Consider the following 25141-nt stretch of genomic DNA (forward strand, 5'->3'; position numbering starts at 1 on the left):
TGTACATGCTAAGAATACCTCTGGTCTGCCTCGGTCATATTTCTTTAATATTTTGTTCCGGTGTTGTCTTTTCCTGTTCTCAGGCACAGTTTGTTATATCTGCTGTCACGCTGCCTTCTGTCTCTGACCTTTGCCCTCAGTGTTGCCTATGGAAATTGTCTAAATCACAGCTTTTAAATCCCTTTAACCGACGACACTATGTCCACTTCGGCTATAATCAATAATAGATCGCCTCAAATCATAAACTGCACACATCATCCTCATTCATGTGGGATTTCTAATTTGAAAAAGTGCACAAGTCTTTGCGCGCAGTCCTGTACGCAAATCCCTAAATTAAAATACAAGCCATAATAATAAGAGTTTTTACCCCCTGTGTTTAAACATGCCCGGACTTGTGGGGTGCTTCTGTGTGTGTGCGCACATGTCCATTGGTTTGGGGGTTTAGCACTCAGCAAAACGACATTCCTGCTTTTGTGTCCACATTCCTCAGGCGGCTCCATTCATTATGTGTGACTGCGGCTGCTGCAGGGGAAGCCAGGGGTTGCTGAGGAGCAGGAGGAGGATGCTGGTGCACTGTGCATGGGAGAGCGTGGGCCCGGCGCAGCTCTCAATAGGCCAACAAAAGGTAAGAAAATGGTCCAGTGCCATGGTAATTACACATGAATGAGCTTTGAATGACATGACATGTCTCAGGCTTTTCTCTCTGCCTGAGGAACTTCAACATCCAGCTTAGTAAAAACTCAACTGGACTGCAGATCCAATGTGCATTCAAGCACCCAAATTATTGTATATTGTTATTTTAATTTCTGTGCTGTGTTTGATGAACCTCTCGGGCTCATATTGGTACTGTCGCCTTGTGTGATCATAAAATAGCACTGAGATACATATTCACAGGGAATCCGTCACTCAGGCAGAAAAAGCAACGATTCCTGATGGTCAGCTATTCTCACTGCTCCTGCTGATTAACATCAAATTGGCCTTTCACTCTCATAATGCATGCTGTTTCAACATTGCCCCAATATTACCCTAAGAAAACACGGGAACTCTGCATTTCAATAGGCCTGTTTGCCCTTTCTCCAACCGTGCATTAGCACTGAGATTATAACCCCCCCCCCCTATCCTGGGTCAGTTGCTGCTCTCCCTGCAGCCTGTGTTTGCTCATCTCCTAATGGTCAGGCTCTCTTTACCATCTTAAAAGCTGCAATCCAGTTCAGGAGAGAAAAGCACAGCTGGATAACAACGGCATTTTTATCCGGGTCAGGGGAGTAAAAGGTGCGTGGCTGGGAAAAGTTGCAGCCGACGCACAGAGAGAGGACTTTGAGGTGCGTTAGCTCTGACAGGAATGAGATGTGTGAAGCTGTGACTGATTGGTCTTGTCGGGGAGGTGGACGGCCTTTAAAAATGGAGATGAAACACTCACAATTAGGACTAATGAACCTTCTTTCATTGTTGTGCTGTGGATGGGCGTCTGATACCTGGTTAAGGTGACTCCAGGGGAAAAAACTAATGGGGAAACCCCACAGCGAGGGGCACAGAGGAGATCTTATGCCAAGAGCTGTTCATCATCTGCTGGGAGTGAGAAATACAGATGCAGAGAAAAACACATGATTCACATGCCGCTTTGAGGATTCGGAGAACCATGAGCACAGTCCAGAGACACATAAATTATATGATTCATGAAGGGCTTTGAAGTGGATCAGAGAGCGAAAAGCAAAAAGTAACATATACACTACTGTATACTTGCTACATGGTGTCCTGTTCATAACCTTTGCAGCAGCATGCCATCCACTTTCTATCTTTTAGCCCATTTTTAATATACATTACATATCAAAATATGTAATGCTCAAGTTGTTCCAGTGATTATTTCATGATTTGTCATTAACGATTTAACCCACTTTTCTTGTTACATAGAAAATGTGTTTCCCGACTGCACTGCATTAAAATGCCTGACACTGTATCTACTGTATTTAAGCTCATGTACAAGTGTGACAATCTTGTGCACCCTATGTGTCATTTTTTATTTTTTTACATTTCATTATTTTCTAAGATGTGATCTCAGATCTAAGAGACTGAGAGAATATGCTCAAAGCAGAAGATAGACAGTGCCAGTTTTCACTGGGAAGTATTTACTGCATCTCAATCATTTGAAAGATTTTATAATTACCTAAAAAAAATGATGACCTATGCTAACAGTGCTTTAATGGACCACTACTAGCAGGGATTGAATGCACCATCAGTTTAACACTAACAATATATTTTGTTAGCTATACAGAAAAAAGAAATCATGATGCAAACGTCCACAATCTTGTATTGAGGTTCTGGAAGATGGAACCCCCCACACACCCACACACGCCTCCCTCAGCTCGGCGAACTGACAGCTGCTGAGCTGTCAGTGCCGCCTGTTGAGCTGTCAGCATGTTAGCAATTCAACAAAGCTCATTTTTTATTTCACATACTGTAACATTGTGTAAATATTGCACATTACACTTTTTATATCGTCTTCCAGCTGCGTGTGTCCCTGGACTGCCCAACCCCACCCACAACAAGCAAAAAAAGAAGAAACGTATCCTGTCATTGGGTAAGAGGTGGGGGAATCCCTGGACCCATCCATTCACACTCTCAGGCAATTTTAGACTCACTAGTTAACCTAATTTGCATGTCTATGGTTTGTGAGAGCAAACCAGAGAAAACCTGTACAAGCACATGGAGAACATGCAGAACTCTACACAGAAAAGCCGCAGGTGGCCATCGAGGAAGTTTCCACTCTCCTAGATCTGTACAGGAAACCTCAGAATTAAAAGCTACTGAGAAATGGAACTAGTGGAACAAAACACAAGCAGGAAGTAAGACAGGACCTAGCCTTTTCCTATTGCTACTGGTCAGGAGAAAGCATAATACATAATCCTTTTTCACTTGAGAAAAAGCTATAGCTATGTCCCCCATGTATTTTATTCTCGTCTGTGTTTGTCATCTGCTGTTTGTGAAATCAGTGTAAAGTGTACAGAGACGCCTCTGGTCTTTAATTGACTGAGGAACCGACACCAAATCTCTGGTGATGAATTGAATCTGTGTGTTGCTCCTCACGTGGCCTCACAGCATCTGTGATCAGACATAAGAATAATGAAATGAATAAGAAAAAAGAAAGAGATGATGGTGCTTTTTACTATAAAGTACACTGACAGATAGTTTTTTAGTTTTTGGGTTGGGTGGGGGTGGGGGGGTGCTGACCGTGCTACCATTTAGCAATTACAGTACAGGGCTGGGTCATGTTACCACACAATTAAGAGTGGTCACAAGTACAACATCACACCTAGTTTTGATTCTGTGGAGATCGGTGCAGCAAAGTGAAGTGAAGTGAAGTGAAGTGAAGTGGGTGGGAATCAGTTAGAAGAAGACATTGTGCACCAACAAGGATGTGGCTCGGTTGTTTGCTCTTGTTGCCAGGTCACTATGCATCAAATCTGATCAAACTAGTTCCACAGCATTCTCATGAAGCGCATTAGTTTTGTGTTTATTCTGTCTTTCCAAGCAGCTTTAATTGTTATTTACGTGATCATAAATACTGAAGATAGAACGGTGAGATCTGATTGTGGATTGTTAGTAGTTGATGCAGCCGGAATGCTTAGTGGTAATAAAAGACCAAAGACATAAAACATTTTACCAGCAAAAAAACAAACAATAAACGGGAAGCAGTGCAGTACGGTACGTATTGTTTTCTCGTTTTTCTCACCAATTAGAGAATTTAAATAATTTCTGGTAGTTTTGGAGCGTTCTCATTTACTGTAGATTTGCTGGCTGGATAGAGGGCTGTGGAGCGTAGCAGACTGCGAAGCAGAGTAAACTGATCTGGAGTTTAAGACTAGAGCTAACTTAAGTTGCATATTACAACTTTAAATTAGCCACAATGTCAACAGTTTAGTTAGCAATTGTAGTGTGTTCCACTGGTAGCTAGTGTTTAGCTAATCTTTATACTCTGTCAGTGAAGTAGTAGTTATTTACACACACAACCTTTTGTGCCACAAAAGGCTTAATACTACTTTATTTAATATAGTACTGCCCAACGGTACTTTAATGTGTATAATCACTATTCACTCATTAATATTCACTCATATTGACACATCAACTCAAAACAGTAAAACAGGTGTAGTTTATTTTATATTGTACCTTTTGACATTTTGTCATTATTTAACAAAAAAAAATCAACATGTTATTTGGCATTCATCTTTTCAGGGCACTGGTCTGGCTCTGGACTGGTTATAACAAACCTTTTGACAAACACAGGTGTATTACTGCGTTGTGTTCAGGTGTGCCAGTGTCAGCACGCTGCAGGCTGGGTCATGGACACGACTCACTTGCACTGGTCCGGAACAGAGCCACCATTATTGTTATTAGTTACACATGTTTTCCTCCTGAAATGATGTGTCAAACAGTCTGTGAGTGCAGTGCACGCTCACAGCTGTGATGTCAGCTGGGTTGCAGCAGCAGACACACTTCCAATTTTTAATTAGTCTTTCCAGGCATCCATGACACTTCCTGCAGTCTAAACAACATGAGCGCTGGAATTCACCTTCCAGAGTTTCATCAACGAAACTCATTTAAAGTAACAATAAAAATCTGACTCCTAGCTTTAACCACTAAAACACAGAGGAGTAGTTTCAAGATTCAAAAATGCATCATCCCTGTGCAAAACCAATATAACAAAAAATTAATTTGCAGCTATTTTCTTTCTCCTTACTTATTTATATTTCACATTACGCCCTGCATTAGCCACAGTGCTAGATATGTGTAGCAATGCTTCACTGTCCAGTCAGGAATTCAGTCCACAAACATTTTCCTGTGAAATATGCCAATATTGCAAATCAACATATTTTTGTAAACATGGCACCAACACAAAGAAACATACATCTGTACAGGTATCCAGCTGAATTGAAGATTTATGCTCTGATGATAGCCCTTTATCATAGGGCTGTTACTGTTAAAAAAAACCATCAGGGATACGGAATAAAGCAAACACTGATGGTGGAGGGGAAAATACTTGAGTTAAGGGAATCAGACTGAAATAATTGAGCTATCACTAGGACACAACGAGAGATTGCAGTAGTCACAGAGTATTTTACGGTACAGTGCATGTTTAAGTTAAATCTTGGCTTGCAGGAAGGAGGAGCTCACCAAACCTCCCCAGCTGAAGTCCATTCCTGGCAGGAATGGAGAGAAGTAGCCAGCAGACGTTTTCCTCTTCGTCCAGCTCGTTTCTGCAGGGCAGTAACTCATTGCAGACTGGGAGTGTGGGCATTTTAAAAAGGTCTGTGGTGTGAGTGTCTTCCAAGTTGCTCCTCGCTAGACAAATACAGGTCTGTGTCACAGAAGTCGGAGCAAAAAGGAGGTGAGGCAAGAGGACAGAATAGCTGTAACAACCATAGTGGTAGTGAATCAGTGGCCAGTTTGTTATTTACAAGATGCCACAAGTTTATCTGGTGTGCTTTAATGGGGTTGTTTGGAATATCCAGTGTATTTTGAATATACCAAAACATGTTTTTATTGAGACAAATAAAGAGACGCGTACAGTTGTTCACGCTTCATTTGAGGAGCCACTGAACTTTACATCAGGAACCAGAACTTTTAAAAAGCGTGTTCCACGCTTTGTATTAAATCGTAAGGGAAACAGGTGGCGGGAGCGTGTGAATGCGCTGGTCAGTGGTTACAAAGCAGGAGCAAGGCGAGCGTCACAGGTAGCGTTGGAGCCAAGTAGCTGCTCCGCAGAGGAGCTGCAGGTGAAGAGACGCCTCCGACTCCGCCTGTGGACAACCGAGGGGTCAGCAGCTGCTCCTGGAAGGTGAAGTCGTCCATTGCCAGGTTATCAGCGAGGTCTGAGAGGGAGACAGACAGAGATGAGACACATAGATGGGAGATAGTGAGACAAGGAAGAATGAAAAATATGAGTGAAGCAGGAAAAGGGATGGAGACAATTAGAGCAAACACTGTCACAAAAGCTGAAAAACATGTGTGGTATGTCTGTCCTCCCTTTGCATGATGTCTTACGCAGCTGTAAAAACAATGTTACATCGGGAGAACGAGAAACCCAAGCTCCGCATACGTACAACCAGATGTCACATGTTGTAGACACAAGCTGAATCATACCAACACACATTTTATCGAGTGTTGACATGTGGATTTAGGTGGTGAGATGCTGAAAACAAAAAATTAAAATGAAACCCACAGAGGCTGTCTGAGGTCACGGCTCAGAATGTGATACAGCCAAAATGTTTGACTGATGAATGTCCTCTGTCTTTGAGAGTGGTGACAAAGATGATTAAACTGTTGACTGTATCAGCAACATCGTTATTTTTCTTAATTCTTCAGGAATGAGGATCAATTTGTTGTTTTATGAAAGGACACCTAGTGAAATAATATAGTTTCCCTGAATTAGTGTGACGTTTCTAAAAGGAGGCACAGGAACAACTCAGTAGTTGGCATTTTATGGATCATGAAGGTGTTTTTGATGCTTTAGGTGGAGAGAGTTTGAGAGATATTCCAGGTACAAATATGATCAGGCTACTCTAACCAAGAAAACTACTAGGCACTGTGTTTGCAAAATAATAAGTCCACCTATTTACAACTAGTTACAATAAATAATGATCTCAAAAAAGCTAATTGGAGTCAGATGTTCGCATAAGTTATTTGGAGGTGTGGACTAGAGCTACTTTGACTGACAAAAAACACTCTGACTTTTAGAATACGCCTATGTGACCCATGCCTCACCAAAAGGAGCTTTCAGAGGAGGTTAGGCAAACAATCTACAAATGGAGACACTTTGGGACTGGGTCTACTCTACCAAGATGTTTTGTGGACTGATTGAACTATATTGAACTATTCAAAAAGCACACGTAAAAAGGGCACTGCATATCATCATGAAAACATGATCACACAGACACACTCTGTGTAATTGATGGTACTAGAGTCAGGAGCCAGTTAGCACCGCAAGAAGGGAAGCTGGGGAAACAGACTGCCTCTTTTCAGTGCTCCAATACACACCTATCAACATAACGATATCAACACTTAAGACATTTTAATGTTGTTACATACAATCTGTATACAAACAAATGTAAAAGCATCAGGTTGTGGTTTTACAGGGAGTCATGTACTGCAGCTATTTCTTTGTGAACAGCATGTATTCTGTCCCTGAGCAGAAAATAAGACTAAATTTTTTACTTTCTGAGCACAGTACAGTATTTACACTGTACATACCATAGATCTAATAAAGTGGTTGAACTCGCCTCTATACTCTGTAGACTCTCTTATACATACAACAAACTTGTTGGCTTCAAATTGACTCCTGCAGCAGTGCTGTCAGGAGACAGGAGACATTAATTCAGTCCCTACACGCAGCTATTACTTCCTTTTGTGGATAAAACTTTTGTTTTCACAGTATCATTAATCTTACACAGTGTTGCATGTCAGCAGTCAGGTTGCCTGGGATTAATGGGACACCACTAGTGATAAGGTCCACTGCACATCCAAAGCCTATCATCATTAACTTTCACCTCTCCTTTACAATTACTGTAACAATGCCCTAAAGCAAAGCACTTAACTCATTTGCTCCAACCGGGCTCTTCACTTAGACTGTAGTTGACTAGGAAAGTCCTAGAAGTCAGTATGTTTGTGTTTTATTACATGAATAAAAAACCTTGCTCCTTTTTAAAGAAAAGGCTAAAAGTCCTTAGTTTTCCATGTAAATCCTACAGTAATCTTGACTAGCTCCTGTGTTTTTTCTTTTCTTGTTTCTTCTTCTCCCTCTGTTCTGTACACTGCAGTGACTTCATGGTCACCTGCTGATCTGCTCTTACTTACTACCGTCTGACTATTTTGCATCCACAGATGTTCTTCTACTGACACTGAGCAGGACTCTCTCTTCCTGTGTGTGTGTGTGTGTGTGTGTGTGTGTGTCATATATTCTGTGCTGCTATGTCTGGCAGAAAGCTGTGAGGGAGACTGAAATAAGAAGGCTCAGTTATGAGAGGGACGGCAGGAGGATATCAGTAATAAAGCAGCTTTATGGTTAGGAACGCTAACTATGAGCTGAGCTGTCCCCTGACAAGCACCTTACCAGACAAAAACACATGCACACACACACACACACACACACACACACACACACACACACACACACACACACACACACACACACACACACTGGTGCATTTTTGACATTTCTGGCATTAACCATCACCTTCTCTTAAAAAACACACACACACACACTCAGTTCCCAAAGTAACAGCTAACCCTGAATTAAATAAGCTGTCTCGTCTGATCTGAGCAGTCAGGAGTCCAACTAAAGATTGGGCCTCCTCTCCTTGAGTAGAAACACAGAGGACAGGCCCCTTCCTCCTCGCTCCCTGGTGCCCATAGGCTCCTACGCTGCCAGGCAAATAAATAAAGCACCAAACTGCATCTTTTACGAATTCCTTTGCAGTTATGACATCATTTGAATGGTGGCCAGGGGACAATTAACTTTTTTTTCTCCTTCTCTGTCCTCTGACATGGCAGCGGGTAGACATTCTTTGGGGCTCTGGAAAAAAAAAAACAATTTGTCACTGTCGACAGCGGTGCACTGTAGTGCCGGGCCAATTAAGCTCAAGGTGCAATTCGATACAGCTTTTATACACACTGTGGATAAGAGGGAGGGTGGGGAGGGGACATGCGTGTCTGCATTTGTGTGCAGATGATTGAGTGGGGTGTGTGTGCGCCCGTCCCTCTCTGTGTGTGTGTGTTAGTGAGAAAGCTTGTGAAAAAGTGGAAGAGCATTGTGTTGGTGTGCTTTACAGTGGACATAATGTGAGTGGAAAAAGTCTCAGGCCATGAAAACAATCCCTCAAAGTGGAGGGGTAGGGTGGGGCAGAGAGTCTTTCTTGCTAGTTTAAACACTTTGACATGAGCAGCACCACAGAGGGGCCTTGTTCTGCAGGCTTTAAAAACAACCCAATGGGGACTGAACAGTGTGCAAACTTAGATCCCCTACACTCCTACGCAGCGCTGGGACTAATAATATCCTGGTATAATTAGTGATGAACACCTGTGCCTGTGTGTGTATGTGTGGTAAAATATAGACAGAGAGAGAGAGTGAAAAGGAGAAAAGCACAGACAGAAGTAATGCAAATTTTCATTCTTCCTTTAGGGGTCTTTTGGGAGGAGCCAGGATAGTGGACAGGCAGAGACAATTAGGCAAAAAGATGTATAACTCCTATATATAAATAGATCTACTGTCCCGGCTGTGATTAATGTGACCAGTGTGGGCCCTTGTGGCTTTTAGAGTAGCTGAGCCCTCCTCCTCCTCGTCCATTCAAGCTTCCATTTGGATCGCTCCTCAATGGATGCCACCTTGCCACCTTACCCAGGCTAGCTTCATCGTGGCCTTATGAGCTCCAGTTAGGACCCAGGGATGAGGTCAACAGTCCACCCACTGATTGGTTACACCGAAGGCTCCAGACCAAGAATGAGCAGACAGGGCTAGTGGATGTTTGTTGGAATCCCTCTTACAGGTCAAACAGTGACTGGACTGTCTGCGTGCATGTACATACATAAGTGTGCATGTGTGTGTGTGTGTGTGTCATGCTTTTGACTGTCTGGAAGAGGTAGACAGTAGGGAGTCTGGAGTTTTGTTTTCAGCAGCGCTTTGTGCCTGAGGCTTGTCGTTCACTGTTTGCAGTTGTCACAACAAGAAAACTATGTAGAAAAATTGCAACAGTGAGTGGAAAGCTACATTTTGCAGCAAACCACAACTACAGGTGATGATTACACGGTACAGAAAATCACAGGAAAGGCTTAATTTGTGCTGTCTCATATTTTCAGTAAACACGATTCTTAAATGCAGCTAAAATACTGTTAGAAAAAGGTGCACATCAGCAACCAGTTCGCACATTAATATAAGGCATCTGGCAAGTGTATACCTTCATGGTGCAGTGCAGTTTATTCAGTACATGTGTGCTATGCACAAAGGCCTTTTTTGGTCAGATAAGTATGTGGAATGTTAAGTCTCCAAACACAGGTGCTCCTTATGAAATGGGAGAGATGGTTTAGATTGCTGCTACATTGGCAGATGATGTGTGCACATAACACACCTAAGCTGGTCAAATTTGATCTAGGTTTTCGAGATTCAACAGCTTTAAGAGATATTATGGTTTCTGAGGTAAAGCAAATATTTTATCACTTATCTCATCTCTGCGGAGCAAACTATTCACTTGGATATTAAACTCAGCACTTTTAGAACTTGACAGGTTGGTGTGTGTGTGATGTTTTGTCAGGAGTGCCCCTTACAGCTGCAGAGAAGACAAGGCTTCTCTTAAAACATGATTGGAGCCGCCAGATTGATTGATTAAGCCTTATCTCATAGAGGTACCAGATAAGGAGCTGGACTGTGATTACTGGCTTGTTGGTCACATTCTGTAAATTCTCTGACTTGGCCACGGTCGTTTGTCCTGGGACACTGAGAACTGGGAAGGAACTGAGGGAGCGGTGCAGGATGCTTCTTTCCATGGGCTGGCGGGAATGTGACCGTCTGTCTCCACACCCACAGGCCAACCACAGGGGCGCTCTGAGAGGCTGGGAATGTCGGGCCAAGACAAACGGGACGCCCAGCAAAGGCCCTGCCCCAGGCCTTTGCAACAGCACCGCTCTCTGAGCTGCTCTGGCCTCCCAACCTCCTCAACACTCACTGTTATTCTAGGCTGAGGGACCCTCCCACACAGAGGGCAGGAGAGTAAGACAGGGAGATATGATACCAAAGAAGGCTAAGGACATAAATGAAGATAATGAAGTTTAAAAGGAAGAGTACAGAAGAGATAAAATAAGGCTCGGGGGCAGAAGCGAGTTTAGCAAAACAAAAACTGGAACCAGAACAGTGATGGTGGGAAAAGAAAAAGACAGATGAGGACTGAGTTCAGCTCTGAAAAACATAACCTCCAAACCGAGTCTAGCATGTGTAGGTTTGCTACAACAAAACAGGAATACACCCAACTGTCAAATGACGAAAACAGCCCCTACAGACACTTGTGGCTTTGTGGGACAAACACAACTCAACATCTATTAATTACCATGGTCAGTGGACGGTCGTGATATCAGCAAATGGATGACCAGCATGTTGCACCCATTGGCCTCTCCCTGCGCCGTCCAAATTAGATTTACTCTGATGTATTTATAGCCTCCACTTCCAGTAACAGCTAATATGATCGTAGAGAAAGAGAAGGAGCTTGAAGAGAAATAAAAGCTCGTAACGGCAACATAAATTTTATCCGAGAATTCCTCCTCCTAGTGCTGGTTCTGTGAGGGTGGAAAGTGTGTGCGCAAGTGAGAGGGTTTAAAATCATAACAAATCAAGCATACAAAGAGTTGATTCTGTGCTGAGGGCAAGGGGCTCGTTCGGGGTGGGGAGTACTCCTCTGCCGTGTACAGAGAAGGCCTGTAACCCTCGGCGGCTTGGAGGTTTGTGCTGACTGAGGGTCAGAGGTTGGCGAGGAGCACTGGTTACGGGTGTTTCTGCAGACACTGGACAATGGTGGTTCTTATCAGAGTGACAGAAACAGATAAAGAGTCACTGAGTAAGAGAAAGAAGCAGGAGAGGCGAGCTGATGACCAGCGGGTCAGTGTTTGGCCTGGAGGACATCCTGGTCTTGTCAAGGAGCCTCTGAGAACACATTCTTTGGATACTATCTTTATCTTCTAATAATAAGGGAAGCTGACACACAGATCAGTTTTATTCTCTTCCTGGGTGCAGGAGTCAGCTCAGTGAAGAAAATATAGCTGGCAGATTGAGACGTGTGTTTGTTGTGCAAATGTCCCTGCCAACAAACAAGGAGAATTCTTCCTACATTCCTGTCATGGAGCGGCAGCCTAGACATGCAGCCAAGAGTGACAATTTGGCCGGTCTGACTGTACACACAGAGACATCCTGTTGAGCAGTTTCACTATCTATCTCAGCTCTTTTTAGTGGTTAGCCTGCGGTTTCCTCCAGCAGCTCGGAGTATATCGACAGCATGACTCCTGCAATGTTCACTGCATCCTCGAATTACTTTCAAGAATGGGCTGGAAAGACGTGGCGAGAGTTGGCCACAGGGAGAAAAAGACGGATAGAGGGAGAATTTAGGAGGCGCAGCTGAGAGCAGAGGGTTAAGATGTAAAATGCAAACCACCCAAACCCTCAACCAGGCTTTCCCACAAAATGGCTGCTGTGTGTCACCGTGGCGGCGAGCAGCGGAGCAGTGGGCCTCGAGAATGGCCCTGCTGTGTGCAGAGTGTTTGTGGACTGTGGCTGAACTGATGGACACGACCCAGGAACGGGCCTGGAATCAATTTAGTGCGTCCAAAAAGTGCCTGTGAATGTAAATAAAGCTCTTGAGCAAACAAACTCTTTTCCGAGAGGCACACACAAACACAGAAAAATGCATAGGGCTTACAAAATGAATCAATTGCCGACGGGCCCCCCTCATATAGATGATGAGAACCCAGTCGGTTTTGCGCGCTTGTATCCACAGAAATTAAAACCAGGGCTTATCTTCCTGCCTTCAGGCTAATCTTATAGGGTTTATCTTTGGGTTGATTTGAGAAAACTACATGGCGGAAGACCAACATGGGTCCAATAAGAGGGTAACTTCATCCCACTGTTCCTCTCCTCCCTTTTTTTTCCCTCGCCTTTCCCATCTTCCCCTCCAGTGCCACCACACTCAGCCCTAAAACGGGACACACAGGGCCTGGTGGCTGGCTCCACTATTAGCAGGAGAGAGCGGCGGCAGCTCTTACTAGCCAAGTCTGTTTACACAGATGGTGGCAAGCTTCATTATTTTTGTGAGGGGCGTGGAGGAGGTAGGGAAGGAATAGGATTGGCTGCATTTACAGAGGTTGTTTATAAGCTCAATGAAGGAAGGAGGTGGAGAACATTGGGTCAGAACACGTCCAGCATGTTGCACATTAACAGCCTCTCCACCACCACGACCTGTCAACACCTCCTCAACCCCACCTGTTTTTATAAATTCGAAGACTTCTCCACAGAAATATATTCATTTTGGAAAATAGTCATTGCCATAAGTTCATCATTAATCATCTAAAACACAAACAGATTTTCGTTGGCTTAAGAATTATCCTTTGTCAGCCAAGGATGAGAGAAGTAAACATTTTTTATCTAAATCTCTTTTCTGGAATAAGGATTTTGATTTGCAGTGAGGCTGCAGATCGCCTCAAATTGAGCAACAGCATCTGTTCTTTTATCTACATCCCTTTTATTCCTCTGAGAAAAAAACAAAAAAACAAATCATTATTATGCTGTTTCATAGCAGCGCATAAGATCACTGGCTGCAGAAACACATTTGGTAAAATCAATTTATATACACAACCACAGCTTTTTGGTCTTGAAGCTGTTTGAAAGAGTTCTGACTGTTAATAAATTCTTCTGGTTTGTAATTTCAGTTGGAACAACATAACATAACCAAGAGTTTACAGCCACGCCGGAGGCTCTGTCAGGCTGTACTCGAGCATGGTGACGCTTTGAAGGAAATGCTAACATTATGACAATGACAACTTTAACATATGCATTTATATATGCGTATGCATAGCGAGTATTTCAGTATCAGGATTTGTTAACATATATTTCACTATAAAGTAGTGGACCCACTGAATCTGAAGTCTCATAGTGCTTTGTACTTTCCTAGCTGTTGAAAACCACAGGTCAAGACTCAGGCCATGTGGGCACCCAGATTCCTCCACATCCAAACACCTGCACTCCTCCTTGGACATCTGCATCTGTCTGAGCCCGCCTCCTTCTGTCTCACCCTAACTTGTGGCTCACGGATCCTCTACGTGGCAGCCGCATGTGGACGACTCTTTAACTGAGGGCAAATTTATGCGCGGTAGCTCGGATAATCAGCTCTGTGAAACTATATGGAGCTTGAACGCGGAGGATACAGAATACACAGTGGATGCATCCAGGGCTGCCGGAGCTAATGTCAACAGTGTCTGGATTATGGCTGCTTTGATGAAGACATGTGGCAAACACTACTGTGGAGGACCGGCGCCGTGCGCCTCACCTATCAGGTGCCGAGGGTCAGGGGTTACAGCTGCAGTTAATTAACATACCAGGTTGTTGTACTGGCAGCACATACGGCTGTTAATTCAACCCACATACAGAGTAAAGAATGTTTAGCTTTCCCAGTGTATCAGTCGAAGACTTATCAAAGGTGTTTTTGTCTCTTTCTGTTCTTTCCCCACATTCTTTCATCACCTTCTTCTTTCTTTTCCTTGCTCCTTTGTTCCAGCCAGACAAATTTGTAGCAGACCTGAAAGGTGAGCCCAGCTCAGCCTCTCATCGTAAGCCGCATGTTTCACATTACAGGAATATTTCCACTTTGTATTTTGTTAACCCCTGGTACTGATAAAATGCTCAACAGCTCCCAACAGAACGGTCTTCTTTCGGGCTGCGTACAGTGACCGAATGTCTGAGTGCGGGAGTGTAACAAGAGGTCTATTCACACAGCTCCTGCTGAGCATGGCAAGGTAGAGCAGTGCACAGCAAAGGCCCATCCAGCTCAAGAAAACACACGAGACAGGGTTCTGGTGGAAGAACGCACGTTTCCAAACTGCATTGAAAACCCTTTTTAACAAGTCATTTAGTCTAACTAACCATCTTTATAAGTGGTTCAACAGGAGCAGTTCACTCCTGTTACAGAAAGAGACATTTCTCTGCAATAGTTCCCCTTTTCTTCAACATGAATAATTTTGTGTAGAACTAACTCGAGTCAAGGCACATTACTTTGATACTATTGGATAGATTCACTATGTTTCATTTATCATTTATTTCACAAAAGTCCAAGAGCCGAAATTCAGCTGGAAGTGTATGAATCACATCACTGGCAGGTTTTCACTTTCACAAAGGGAGCAACATTTTAAGACTGCTCCTAATAAATCATTCAGTATTTGTTGGTGCTTTTGCAAAGCTCTATTCTGAAAAACAGTGCAGTACAAATCTGAAGTGACAGCGGGAGAAAATAAATGAGTGAGGGAACGAGGAGTGGGGCGTTGAGAGAAATCTCTGAGCAGGTTTGGGTGGAGATGGAGGCGGGTTCTTTGTTTTTCACAGAGGCCGTACAGTCTGAGGCCAGGTGTGCATGAAAGCACAGAAACACAGGTGAGCCCTCATAATGAGTGAAAGACAGTCGTATGGTATCCCAGATTACTGGATTGAAAAAAACTACACCCCCAGATAAACCCATATGCACATTAAATATACTTATATGTAGCCTGAAATTATTTATAACTATTCTCCTGACTGATGTTGCAGCCCCAGTTAAAAATATTATTAGAGAGGTCCCAGTAAAGAGTGATCTGTGTCTAGTCTGGCTTTGGAGGGGTGAGGGTTAGTGTAAGGGGGGTCCCCCTGTCCTGGAATAGCTCTCCTGGCCTGGAATGCTCTGGGGAATGTGCGGCGTGAGGTTTGATTGGTCAGGACGGGAAATGCGTGAGTCTGTGTGTCTGTGTGTGCGTGCTGATCAGAAGGATGGAATCTGTGTCGAGAATGAGCGAGGACAGATCGGTCATGACGTGGTCAGCAGGTTGACAGCCAGGCTGTGTGGGGGTCTCAGCCCTGCCTGTGTCCTGTCTGCACCTTGTTGTTGTGGCTTCTGCCAACGCTTCATGTACGTGTGTGTGTGTGCGCGCGCACACACAAATCGCTCTGCTCCAGTCTTTGTGAAACCGGATCTGACTCGTCCATCTCAGGGCACCAGAACACAGACAGGCAGCTCATTAGGCCTCATGCTCTGCTGGTTGACCTTTGAACCTCAGCCCCCTGTTTGCTAGGTCAGCATTTTGCTGGGTCATCACAAGCCATGAGAAGCTATCTGTGTTTCTGCCAGTGAGCAAGGTCTGCAACAAGGTCTGCAAACATCCATTGCTAGCGAGAGCACACAGGTGTGTGTTTGCGTGTGTGTGTGCCTCCACTAAAAGCACCAACATCTAATCTGGTAATTCACAGAATAGATAAGAGGAAATTAAGGGGGTGCTGCGACCGAGGTCAGTGCAGACTTAATTTCTACAGTGTCAGCCCTCAGCAGCTCGTAAACCAGAGGAGACAGTATAATCAGCCTGTGTATCGAAGCAGAACTGTACAGTGAGGCAAACAGGAGCATGTAACAGAGGGCATTAGGCTCTCACGGCCCAGCCTGCGAGAAGTGATGGCCCTGCAGGATTCCCATGTTAACCCCGGGTTCCTGCTCTCGTTCCCTGCCCGCTGAACTCAAATCTCTGCCATAACATCCCCAACAGGAGGATGTTTGCTCAGCTGCACCGGCTTTGTGTCGGCCTATCGAATGCCCTTGTTCCTGCTCCCTGGCTGTTTTCTCCCTATTTTTCTGTTTGGTTTCTTTTCTTCCAGCAGTTTGTAGCTTCATTTGTTCTTTGTTTGTCTTTCAGAGAGAACGACTGACGTTTTTCATGCGATTGACAGCAGGGAGGTCGGGAGGTTGAGGTGAGGCAGCTACCTGAGGAAGTCTCACGTCTCCCACTGCTGTGATGGCCTCATAGTTGACCCTCTCTTGTTTTCTGTGGTTGGCTGTACTTTTTGCTTTTGTTCCAGGAAGGTAGAGGGTGGAGCTGTCACAGATGCACTACACCTGAGCGTTCTGTGTTCAGAAATGTGATCTGCAAAATCCTTTCGCTGGCTTCCCCTGCCCTCCCAGCTGTCATTGTTTTGGTGTATGCTCTCACAAAATGCATTCATTACTGACCTGCTCACAACTTATTTGTATTGAATATACTTAATTCAAAGATTTAATATTGTTGAAAAACTACATATGTGTGGTCTCCCTCTTTTGCCAGACTCCTCTGAGCGAGGTTGTGACCCTGCTGTGGTGTCAACATGTAGTCATGTAAAGCGCTGGTGTTTAGACTATGAGCATTTTGACTCACAGCAGAAGAAGCCAAATTTATTCATGCACTTACCAGTTTTAAAGTAAATAGCTCCAATTTGGTCAGCAGGCGTAGACGTAAACAACTTAATAGCTTGTGCCCAACATTTTTTACCACTCGCAATCTCATAAATGCAGTTTAAGGTAATTTGAAGTTATCAATGTGGATGCAGCACCTCATTTCCAACCACACATTTTGCAGTTAAAGTCCATTTAAAGATCCAGTGTGAATATCCGAGTGTGTGTCTAACCTGCAAAGATGCGTAACCGCTTGCGCCTCGGTGGGGGCCCCAGCCCCGACACCCCGGTGCATTCATCTTCGTCGTCACAGTCACCACTCTCGAATCCCTCTTCCCCATCACTGCCCCACCCGTCCACTCCAACTGCACGTGACCGGGCTCTCCAGCGCTTCTCAGATACCGTCACAAGCCGCAGTAACTGTGGGACAAACAAAGGAAGTGGTTAAAGGTAATGATGTAAAAACCTCTCCGCCTCTTCATGAATCATTCTGTGGCCGGATTGGGCCTGTGTGCGTTAATGGTTTCACAAAACTGTGAAAGTAAACAGGGGGTGTCTCTTGATCTGGCTGTGTACCGTATGATTATAACAGTATGTGGGGAATTCCAGACAAAAACTTGGTGAGATCTAAAAGCGCTGATATTTACCAAAGTCTAATTATAATCACCAGGCAGGAAAACCGTTTTGTTATCAGTGCCAGTTTTGTTATTTTCGCCCAAACGTGATTCATTCAAAGGGCTGTGGCTGACGTTCTATGTAATTTGCTGGTAGAAAAAGAAAGAGTGGAATAAGCAGACTGGTGAGATTGTGTTGTTACTGGCAACCATCATTGTCTTGAGTGGTTGTCTCAGGGCAACAGGGATAAAATAACACCACACAACACACTGGGCTCAGGAGGACACCAAGGCCTCAAGATGTAAAACAAAAAATGTTAATGTTAGCGTTTGTAATATTCTGACTTTTTCTGTTTGACCTTTTTTCTCCAGTTAAAATCCAGATTTAGATTTAGTTTCATCTGCAGCATAAAGAGCTGCAAATGAAACAAGAGAAAAAAAACAGGCAACACATAAATAAGTTGTAAAGAACCATGCAACACAAGCTGTCAAATCAGCAGAATTGGTGCTTTTCTTTAACAGAATATCATATAATTCTCAATACAATCTTAATTCAGTTTGGCCTCTAGGCTGTAAAAATAGTTGTTGTTCCACTCAGTTTTTCCTCAAGTGATTTACAGAAGCTCATAATGTGTTGTGCAACACATACCAGAAGTGTTTATTGAGAACTGTGGTAAACTAATCAACGCATAAATAATAAAAAATGTCCAAGAGCTGTAAAGTAATTTCATTAAAAATCTTCAAATTCCTCTTGACCAAGTACAAAAGGAGAAAATACCAAATGTGAAACATTCAATTACTAAAATTGAGCGAAACTGAATAACTTAAAGGAAGGAAAAACCTTGTTCGCATTCTGTCTTTCATCCGTGGGTGAAAAACATGTGAGCAAGCTTGGAGACAACCTACACAGCCGCTCGCTGACAATATTTCCGCCTCACAACATTGCACATGATTGAGAGCCCTGCCAAGGTAACAGATGTGCTAAATTCCAGCCGCCTGCCCTCCGAGCCTTCTTTCATCTCACAGCCCTGCCCCTCCGGTTTGCTTTTTATTGATTTCCTTCCTATCTGCATACGTCAGCATGCATTTTTTGTTGTTGTTGTTTTGGTTGTTTTTGGGCTGTCTATGGCAGAAAATTGAGTTCATATGGACGTTGTCTCAGGTCAGCTGCGATGTCTGCCTGGGATCAGACAGTGTGTGTGTGTTTGTGGGAGACGGGGAGCGGAGGTATAAAAACCAAGAGTTAATCACAGAATTACGTCAGTCAGAAGATAAACAACCCTGTTTCCTTCACCCGCATATACAAACCAGTCAATCTCTGTTTTACAAGTGACATAAACTCTAAAGTTTAGAGAGGGAACACACAGAACTGTGTTCCCAGCATGGCTGCCCAACAAACCTCCATTCATTTCCCAACATTGAGGCCATACAGAGACGATGACCACAACATTTCGAAAAGCCTGGTCACTTAGGTGGACGAATAACTCTCAGACAGACGGCTAATCCATAGGAAGGTTTTCACTTATGTTTGAGGCCATCGTGCAAAGCTCCACCTGTAGCCAGAGCCGAGCCCTCAGGTGTCACATTAAAACAACCAGTTATCTCCCAGAATGAATCGTCCCCATGCTGAATGGGACTTTAATGCACTGAACCATTTGCTTAAAGACAGAACTGTATTTGCCTGCACTGGCCAGAGTCCTCCATAGATTTAGCAAAGTCCTGAAATTCCTTCTCATGGTCTGTATCCTGGCAACTCGGTCAGACTTTGGACGGGGAGGGGTGCCTCGCATAGCAATTAAAAGGCAAACAAACACTTGGAAAGCAGGGGGAGAGAGTGGTTCAGGCTATTTCAGAACAAAACCGTGTAGGAGAAAAAAAAGGTAGGAAGGAACGAGGGGAAAAACACTCAGCAACTGTTGTGGCCGTGTTGAGAGCTCGGTGTGTGTGAACGCTATACCGTGTGTAACTGACCACCTGCCAGCAGTGTGAACACCACAGCTCGCCTCAACACACCTTAGTTTAGCGTGTAAACCAGGAGCTTACCAGCTCTAATTCTCAGCTTAGTTTTTCAGGTATTTCTTCTACTTTGGAATTCAAATGCATTTTTAGTTACACGTGGTGTAAGTGGAGAAAGGATAAAGATACCAGCTATAGCAGCAGCTGAAAAAATCATTAAAGAAATGGGTTTTCCTCAACTGAAAACAAGAAATTGGCTCTACAATCGTAGCAGTAGCTTCAATGAGCCATACCAGCGAGCCGTGCCCTCCTCCGCAGGAGGGTGACAGGGCAGTACCTCTCGCTGTGGCTCCTGCCCGCTGGCTTGTTGCCTTTGCCACAGCTGCGGTAGCTGCGATGGGTGGGATGTATGTTTGTGTCGAAAGTGACGCTGCGCTTTTGGCATGACTGAGCTACAGCGTGATCCGGCAAAAGCCTCCACATTGACCACAAGAGGGAGAAACCTCAAGTCGCTCTGGGCTGGAATCTTCTGTAATTAAAAAAAAGAAAAAGAAAAAAGAAAACAAAGCAAAAGGAAACAGAGAGGAAACAAATGAAAGAGAAATTCTTTTGGAGAAATTCTCAGTATGTTTTTCATTAAGAGAGAGAAATCTAGCTCTCGCTCTTCCCTTCCTGCTTTTCTGTGTTTCAAGAATTACATCGGGAGCTGGCTTGGACAGACAGCTGGACACACAAAACATGTAATCAGTGCGGCTACAGGCATCCCGCAGGCCACGCGGTTCATGTCCCCTTAACACAAAGCGCAAGTCACACCAAGGAAACGTGGGCTCAGAAGCTGCGCACAAAGTCCAAATGTGGTGGATTGCTCAATGCAGGCCAGCTCAGACAGAGACACACAAACCACAAGTCTGTCACTGCCTCCCACACATGACATGAACTCCGCACAGGGTCACCGTTTGAAACGACAGCTGCAGCTGAGCCCTAGCGCCCAGCCACAGGTTGACCTGCGCTGATACGGCCCAACATGCACTCACTGATGGCCACCTGTGGTCTTTTACATGAGACCCTACTTCATATAGGACTAAAACCTGAAAATAATCTATAGAAACATGTAATAGCATAAATGTAGTAAAGTGTTTAATGAATGAGTGATGTTGGGAGTAAAAGAGGGAAAGGATGAGTAATAAAGGCAGAAAGCCCATAGAGAAAGAGTGTGATTGGGATCAGGTCCTGTGTTATGTCCTCTCCACGCAGAACTTGTCTGGACAAGCTGCTCATGACTCGGCCCAGACGGAATCTGCAGCTCTGAATGTTGCTATCAATGCCTCAACACATCTTGTCTACAAATCTAATCTACAGAACTTAAGGCTTGAGTTCCCAAACTAGACTACTGCTTACCATCTGCACATAACAAAAGCCACGGCTTCGCCATCTAATGTGGATGGTTTCCATAATTAATCAGAGTTGAAAGCTTAAAATGCGCACAGCTATCACAGGCTTTGTTTGTAGCAGCTACAATAACATATTAATACAAGCTGCTGATGTGGTTTTTACATTTTCAACCAATTTATTTAAAGTTGGTCTTAATATTTTTGTATTTATGCCCATCAAACTACTTTAGAGGAGTGTGTTTTTAGCTGTAGGAATTATGACTAAACTATTAAAATAAAGCCCAAGTTGCCTTTAATTATAAACTAGACTTTGATGAAGATATGCATCAGAAGCTCTGATTAGAAAATGATTTACAACATTTTACACAGTGCAATTGTCCATAACCACTGTACTGTGCAGCAGGTGGAATATTTTAAAGTACACTAGCGGCTGATGCCCGGGTCACCGTGTTCGACAAACCAAGCGTGACTTTTCAGTGCAGACTCGTTTTCTTGACAAATAAAGGAAATGGACTTTCCTTACACCTAATCCCCCACTCTGTAATGTACTCTGAGGTGCTGTATCAAGTTTGCAGATACGCTATTTGAAGGAGAGAGCCAAGAGAAAAGGCAAGAGAGCGGGAATGAATGAGGGACACCAGAGGAGAAAGACAGAGCGACAGCGTGAGGAATGACAGGAGGCACTTTCCACAGAGTGAGTCATGGAAAGCTCCTCAGCACGCTGACAGGCAGAGCAGCGTTTCAGAAGACACAGCGTGCCCTGCGGTCCCACCCGCTCTCCTTGACTCATTACTCAACTTTTATTGAATCTGAAATGTAAAGAGAAGGGAGGGGGGGGGGGCTATGCTGTCTCATTCCCCTCTCAGTTTTTTCCTCCCCCTCTTGTCTTCCTCTCTCTGTCCGCGGTCAAGTATGTCACGCTACAGGAGCCCAGCCTCAGACAGTTAATGCAGACAAGATTAATTTCCTGATGTTAATTCCAGTTGGAACGAAACACACAGAAAGAAAAAGTAGCTCTCCAGTCCCGTGTAAAACTGGGCGTGTGTCCACTCCACCTTTCTTACTTAGCCAGTAAAACTATTTCCAAATTTCTCTAGTTTGAACTAAAACCTTTGTTTGGATTTTGCTGCCAGCAACTTTGTTCCTCTAGTGGATACATCTTTAAGTCTTCTACATACGTTTAAGATAACAAATTCAATAAATTGCGGTCAGTTAATCTTCTAGAAGAATAAAACATTGTGTCTTCTCTGTTTATTCAGACATTCTCAGATCATGCAGAGGGTTAACTCAGCCTAGTATTAAATATATCTGGTATGACAGCAATTTTCGATCTTTTTTTGAGGCTAACCAAATGAAACTTATGTCTGTGAATGAGCCTGATTGTCTACATGGGGTTTAATAGTTTAAAAAGTCCCATTCCTGCACAGGCCGCCGGTCTCTAAATCAGATTACACCCCTCAGACAATCTCTTTTTGTCTGCTGCTCATCTGCTTTACATGTTATCGCTGTGGTTCCCAGAGTCATGTGTTGCTAAGAAACCCTCCACTTGGACATCAGCAGACCGTCACTGCATGTCTCATGATCACACCTAGCTGGAGCTGGAGGACTGGGTGGAGTGGTCTGGCTATTGAACTGCCACTGGCTACCAGCATGTAGCTAATGAACACAGAGAAAAGGACTTGGGCGTGCTACACAATAACAAGGTGAACTCAAAGAAAGAGAAGAAAAAGAAGAGGGACGGAGGCACAAGTGCAAAAGTACGAGGGGCCGCTGAGATAAAAAGCAGTGAGGGGGGAATGATGACGTTAGTGCTGAGACTAAGATGAACAAAAGGCAGAGGGCGAACCGTGGAGGTCTCTGACCCTCACTGGGAGACCCTCTGATGACCTGACAGAGACAGGAAACAGGAAGTGTGACCCCTGACCCTTTCCTTGGGTGGGGAGGGGTGTGCATCAGTTACACAGCAACTGTCCTCAATGACAACATGCTTGATGCATGTTTCAGCACAGCAACTGCAGAAGTAAAACTCAGCTGTCCGTGTCTCTGCTGCCTCACAACTCAACAGAACTGTAAGAGCCCTCAGGAGACACACTCACAGGTGAAAGCTGTGTGCGCTGTTCCTGGTTAGCGAGGCTGGTGCCTGGCTTGTGCAATAGGGTTTTTATAAGCCGGCTGCGTGATAATTACACCCAATGGGGCGGTAGTGGTGTGAGAGCAAAGAGGTGGACTGCGTAGAGAGAGGCGACCCTGGCTCCGGCCTCAGGGCTGATGATGTGGGGGCAGAGGAGGAAGGGACAAGGAGGTGGAGGTATGGACTTAAGGAGGAATGAGTGGCAGTAGAAGGGATGGTTGGGCCTCATTAGCAGCCAGACTAATTGGTAGGAAAAGGGCCCTCACATGCTCTGTCTGACCTCCCAGCCAGCAGGGGAGAAACCCAGGGTGGAAGAGGGGCCAGTGAGTGTGTATGTGTAGGTGGGGGGTGCGGTATCTGCTATTTGGATTCCTAAAGTTAAGGAACCATAACTCCTCAAATCCTAAACTTACCATGAAGTCCAGAAGTCTAAAGCGACAGGATAACATGCGTGTGTGGTGTTCTAACAGAGAGCCCACCTCTGCATGCCCAAACGTCCTGCAGCCCCTCAGAGGTTTACACCAGGTGTCACGCTTCATTTACAGAACCCTTATGGCTTATCCCCGCTCACAAATATAGCGGCATAACAACACCCCCCCCACGTTCCTCCTCCACTTCCAGGGCAGTCGTACTACACACATAAAAACGAGGAGGGTGAGAGGACAAAGGCCCTGAGGGTGTATATTAAATAACACTTCAAAAACCCTCAGTAAATAACATCAAACAGAAGTCAGCCTCTTTGACTGGAGCGAGCATAATGGCTAGGTTAGCAAGTGTAAGTTTACAAAACAGCAGGCCTAGTCTGACACCCATGGTGTCTATTAGTCTGATTGTAAGCACACCCTGTAGGAAAAGGCCACCACATGCTGGCCTTGTCATGAAACAGCTCCCACTTATCTCTACTGTAATTATAATTCATACTGTACTGCCTGTATCGATACTTTTCAAAGTGTTGCTTTTTCTGTGACCGCCACATGCACGGTTACTTATCACTCATGTATATGAGCTGGAAACGTTTCACCTATATTCCTAACTATGTGTTTAAAATATTAACCGCTGCAAGTGTGCACAGTAAAAACTGTCGCAGCTTAAGTGTGTGTGTGAGTTATAGATTCAATTGTGTATTCTGTATGAGCATGCATGAGGTGTTGAGTGTACACGCTGGCCAGGCTCTAGTGGCTCGGAGGAAGTGAGACTGCGCGATGGAATTTGTGGCGCTCGGGATCTGGTTTATTTTCCACTCTGGATTCCTGTCCTACCTGCAGGATTTTCCCAGGTTCTGGCTTCAATTAGGCTGGGAAGCTGGGAAGAGAGGGAGGGGACCTAAGGGTTTAGGGGGTGGAGGGTGCTGGAGGAGGGAAGGGGGCGACAGAGCTGGAGTCTGTCACACACAACTCAGCACAGCTGGAGAGATGGAAAGAAAGGCAATGAGACCGAGACAGAAAATGATGGAAGTAAGAGCTCAAAACATTCAAATATGTTGCTACAAATTAAAAGCTTTGGCGTGCAGTGTGAAGACGCTCGTGAGCAATTTTAACAGTATAAGATGAAATAATTGTGTTTTGCCCTAAGGGATTCATAAAGAATTTCAACAAAGATGTCTTTCATATCTGTGGTGTTCCAAATGTGCCTCTCCAAAGAGTGTCATATAGCCAAGAAGAGGCTGTCAGAATAATCTCAGGAGGTCTGACCCTCCAAACGGCAAACTCATCTGACAAATGAGTGGGAAACACTCTGTAATCAAAGACCAATCACATAATTGCTCTATTTTGCCACTAGCTCAACCATCTCCTGTGAGATTAGTTGTTCAGAGGAGAAACTTGATACTCTGGGAAGTTAAACAGATGTGCAGACAAACAAACTCATCTATCCAGAATGAGGACACATCGTCAAAATAATATCTTCTAATTTAAGGGGCTCCAGATATGTCTCTCCACACGGGAACTCGCTTGGCCGGTTTTCAGAAAATGAAAGTCGAAATGCACCCTTCCAGTGAACCTCTCATTAAGAACACAGCAGGGCTTTTCAGACTGGCATCATGGAATATCATCACAGCCGGGGAGGTCATGTTGTAGTACAGTCATCTTA

At 44.3% G+C, this 25141-nt stretch overlaps 1 protein-coding gene across 1 annotated transcript in view; it reads right to left on the reverse strand.

Moving 5' to 3' along the window:
* Nucleotides 1-4424: 4424 nt before the first annotated feature.
* gpc3 (glypican 3) overlaps nt 4425-25141 on the reverse strand; it is an 85979-nt gene continuing 65262 nt past the window's right edge. Inside the window, exons 7-8 of the mRNA XM_026357186.1 lie at nt 17195-17381; nt 4425-5867 (exon numbers count right to left, since the gene is read on the reverse strand). Coding sequence (XP_026212971.1) covers nt 5692-5867; nt 17195-17381 — 363 coding nt within the window. The 3' untranslated portion in view covers nt 4425-5691. The remainder of the gene's footprint in view (nt 5868-17194; nt 17382-25141) is intronic.

Source organism: Anabas testudineus, chromosome 10 (assembly GCF_900324465.2).
Source record: "Anabas testudineus chromosome 10, fAnaTes1.2, whole genome shotgun sequence".
In the NCBI taxonomy this organism is placed as follows: Eukaryota; Metazoa; Chordata; class Actinopteri; order Anabantiformes; family Anabantidae; genus Anabas; species Anabas testudineus.